The sequence below is a fragment of the Notothenia coriiceps genome, unplaced genomic scaffold (assembly GCF_000735185.1).
Source record: "Notothenia coriiceps isolate Sejong01 unplaced genomic scaffold, NC01 NC01_scaffold00003116, whole genome shotgun sequence".
Lineage (NCBI taxonomy): Eukaryota > Metazoa > Chordata > Actinopteri > Perciformes > Nototheniidae > Notothenia > Notothenia coriiceps.
In genome coordinates, this window is record NW_011335817.1 from 1 (window position 1) to 3,017 (window position 3,017).

The 3,017-nt window shown below is 34.8% G+C and overlaps 1 protein-coding gene across 1 annotated transcript; it reads left to right on the plus strand.

Moving 5' to 3' along the window:
• The first annotated feature begins 853 nt into the window (after window positions 1-853).
• Window positions 854-2,717, plus strand: LOC104941092 (seizure 6-like protein 2). Its single transcript, XM_010766133.1, has 2 exons — window positions 854-1,148; window positions 2,644-2,717. Exons 1-2 carry the CDS (start codon window positions 899-901, stop codon window positions 2,715-2,717), a joined length of 324 nt encoding a protein of 107 aa, XP_010764435.1. The 5' UTR covers window positions 854-898.
• The last annotated feature ends 300 nt before the right edge of the window (window positions 2,718-3,017 follow it).

A 3,017-nucleotide genomic window follows, 5' to 3' on the forward strand; every position in this document is an offset into this window, starting at 1 on the left:
TTCTTTAGACATAGGCCTACCTCTTCTCTGAGACAGTCACATTCCGAATGGGGGATAAGTGGCACAATAGCATATAAATTAAGAAGACTCATTCTCTTTCATGCCAATTCTAAATGGTACAATTAATTTAGCAGATTAAGGAGTTTTTCATGTCTTTGTTTCAACAGCATTTAAAGAACTAAAGTATATTTCAAATTATGGTAAGGACCTGCCACAGACTGAAGATAATTCAAACTGTATATAGTCAGTTTTAAACGACATGTCTTGAAGTATTTTGACGTGCAGCCCTCTTCTTAATAATAATAATACATTACATTTATAAAACGCTTTTCCTGGTGCTCAAAGCGCTTAATAGTGAGCTGTTATATATTGAGATTGAATATTTTATAGCTAAAAATATAGTTCAAACTGAATTCTGGGAAGAAAACTCAGAATTCTGAGATTCCAGCCACATGTGCAAAAAATGTATTGGTCAAAACTCGAGGAGGTAAATGTTCCGCCTGTGGCCCCAATCATCTTCCGTACTAATGCTATGTTACAATTTTTGTAACTTTCTTAAACAGATCATCCCTGTACATTCGGCACACATACAGTTATTTATCTCAAATAGATTGTGTGTGTGTGTGTGTGTGTGTGTGTGTGTGTGTGTGTGTGTGTGTGTGTGTGTGTGTGTGTGTGTGTGTGTGTGTGTGTGTGTGTGTGTGTGTGTGTATTTATATAAAAGCACTTCCTTCTTTTTTTTTTTTTGCATGTTAGTTTTTTTTGACATTGCTCGTGTAGAAGTGGACATTTGTAAAAAATGTTATGAGAAAGTTAGTCATACTCAGCAGAATGTGAATATCCATACCTTATCCATAATGGTCTGGACATTAGTGCCATTCTCCACTGGCACCTTGCAATGCACATTTCCTACAGTCTTCTCAACCTGAACTGTTTCTCCCCTTTAACTCCAGCTGAGGTCTTGGAGCCCTGCAGTCACCCAGGAACGCCCACCTACGGGGTCCCCAGCTCCAACAAGATCCAGTTCCAGGCGGGAGAGACCCTCCACTACTCCTGTCTGCCCGGACACCAGCTGCTGGGGGAGTCGGTTCTCCACTGTGTCCCTGGACACCCGTCCCAGTGGAGTGGGTTGCCACCTGTCTGCAAAGGTGAGGAACTGCAGCCTGGCAGGGTCACCATCGTTCTACACAATATCCTTTGCTTCTTTAAAACATGACCTTATGTATGACCATTCGAATATGTAAATATGTGAAGTCCTAAATTATGGATGAATAAGAATACCTAAATGGGCTATAAAACATAAGTAAAACACTCAACCAATTCAATACTTAAGTCATTTAATTGGTTGAGTGTTTTATTTAAGTAAATTGTGTTAAAAAGTGTCCAAGGGAGCCAAATAAAGACAATTATTTTAGAAAATATTATGTGCAACTGAATACATTAAAGTTGAATAATATAAGAATTGAAAGAAGTAAAAGAGAAGTCAAAGGTGGTACTTTGAAACCTAAACCCTACACTTTATCTTGTCATCTTTTGCTCTTACAAAGTAAAATATATTATATTTCTTCACTTGTTCATAAAGATTCCAATCCCTATGGCATTTCTTTGTTTCCATAGTGTGAAGGGAAACTAAAACACACTTTAAAATTGCCTTTTTCCCCAAAAAAGTATTCTAATTTTCATCGTATTTGTATAATCTGTTTTTATTACTATTATTACTGTTCTTCAATTGAGTATTAAGTACACTATTCTTTTAAGTAAAAGAAAAACGTAACTGTTCCCATGTTTTTAAACTGTGATACTATAGCTCAGATTCTAAACAATGTACAGTATATGCCTGATATCTAGCAAATTATTTTATTGTTACATTAATCTTGCCGACATTTTTGCATTTAGCAGAACTCAATTATTCTTCATCTCCTTCTTTTCCTGCGTGGTTTCAGAAATCCTTGACTTTTTAAGTGTTGCAAAGAACGACACAATATCTTAATAATTTCTTGATAAATACCATTAGTTTTTTTTTAAATAACTTTGATTGGGCCATGAAACTTAATTAATTTGCTGTTTACGTGGCTGTATGTCATCTTTCGATATTATTTCTGATTTTGTATAATTTAAAGGCTGTTATCTTTGTATATTTCTACTTGAGTAACACTGCACATATTGCACTTCAATGTGTGCTGGAAAAAATAAACTGAAATCACATTAATCAAATCTCGAAAAGCTTCAAATTAAATGTTCATATTCAAGTAGAAGTAGTATTTAGCTTGAACTTCATCATCTCGTGGACTCTGTTTATTTAATTCCATCAATACCTGACTTCATGTTCAGATTTGGGACCTTAAATCCTCTCTATTATTCAGTGACGTTGACCCTTTGAAAGTTTTTAATTAAAAGAAAATAAGCTAAATAAATAAGACGGAGCATGTTTCAAAGACACTGTGAAATCAGTCACAAATAGAATGCCAAAAACGAAAAGTGGATATTGTTTTTCACTTTGAAGAAGGCTGTAGGAGAGTAGATGCTGAAATAACGCAGGATTGGCCTTTAGTTCATGATACAGAAATGTTTTTGTGAAAAAAATGCTAAAGTGTTTATAATTCATGCAGTTTCATGTTTAACACACTTCTGTATCATCCACAGCCCACCCAGCTAATGCTGAGCACAGATTAGATGGTAAGTCTTCACAAGAAGTTCATGTTTCCTGCACGCCTTGAGTCTGATGGTCTGAGCATGGACGTTTTAATAGATATTTGTGCTAAGATTATTTACATTTTTAACAATTACAAAAAAAGAACATGGTTTCTTTGCAAGTTTTATGTTAGCTGATTTGTTTTTAACGAGTGAATTTCTTCTGAAAGTAATGACACATGATTAGCAAATACAAGAGACGATATTGTTATTAAAGATCCCATGTCATGGCCATTTCTACTGATCATAATTCCATTGTTGAGGTATACTAAAATAGATTTATACTGTGCAATTTTCCAAACTCACATTGGTTTCTCAAACAGCAT

Coding starts and splice junctions, on each gene's coding strand:
- LOC104941092 (XM_010766133.1), top strand. CDS start 899: ATGCACATTTCCTACAGTCTTCTCAACCTGAACTGTTTCTCCCCTTTA. Junction 1,149..2,643: donor GTTGCCACCTGTCTGCAAAG/GTGAGGAACTGC, acceptor TATCATCCACAG/CCCACCCAGCTAATGCTGAG.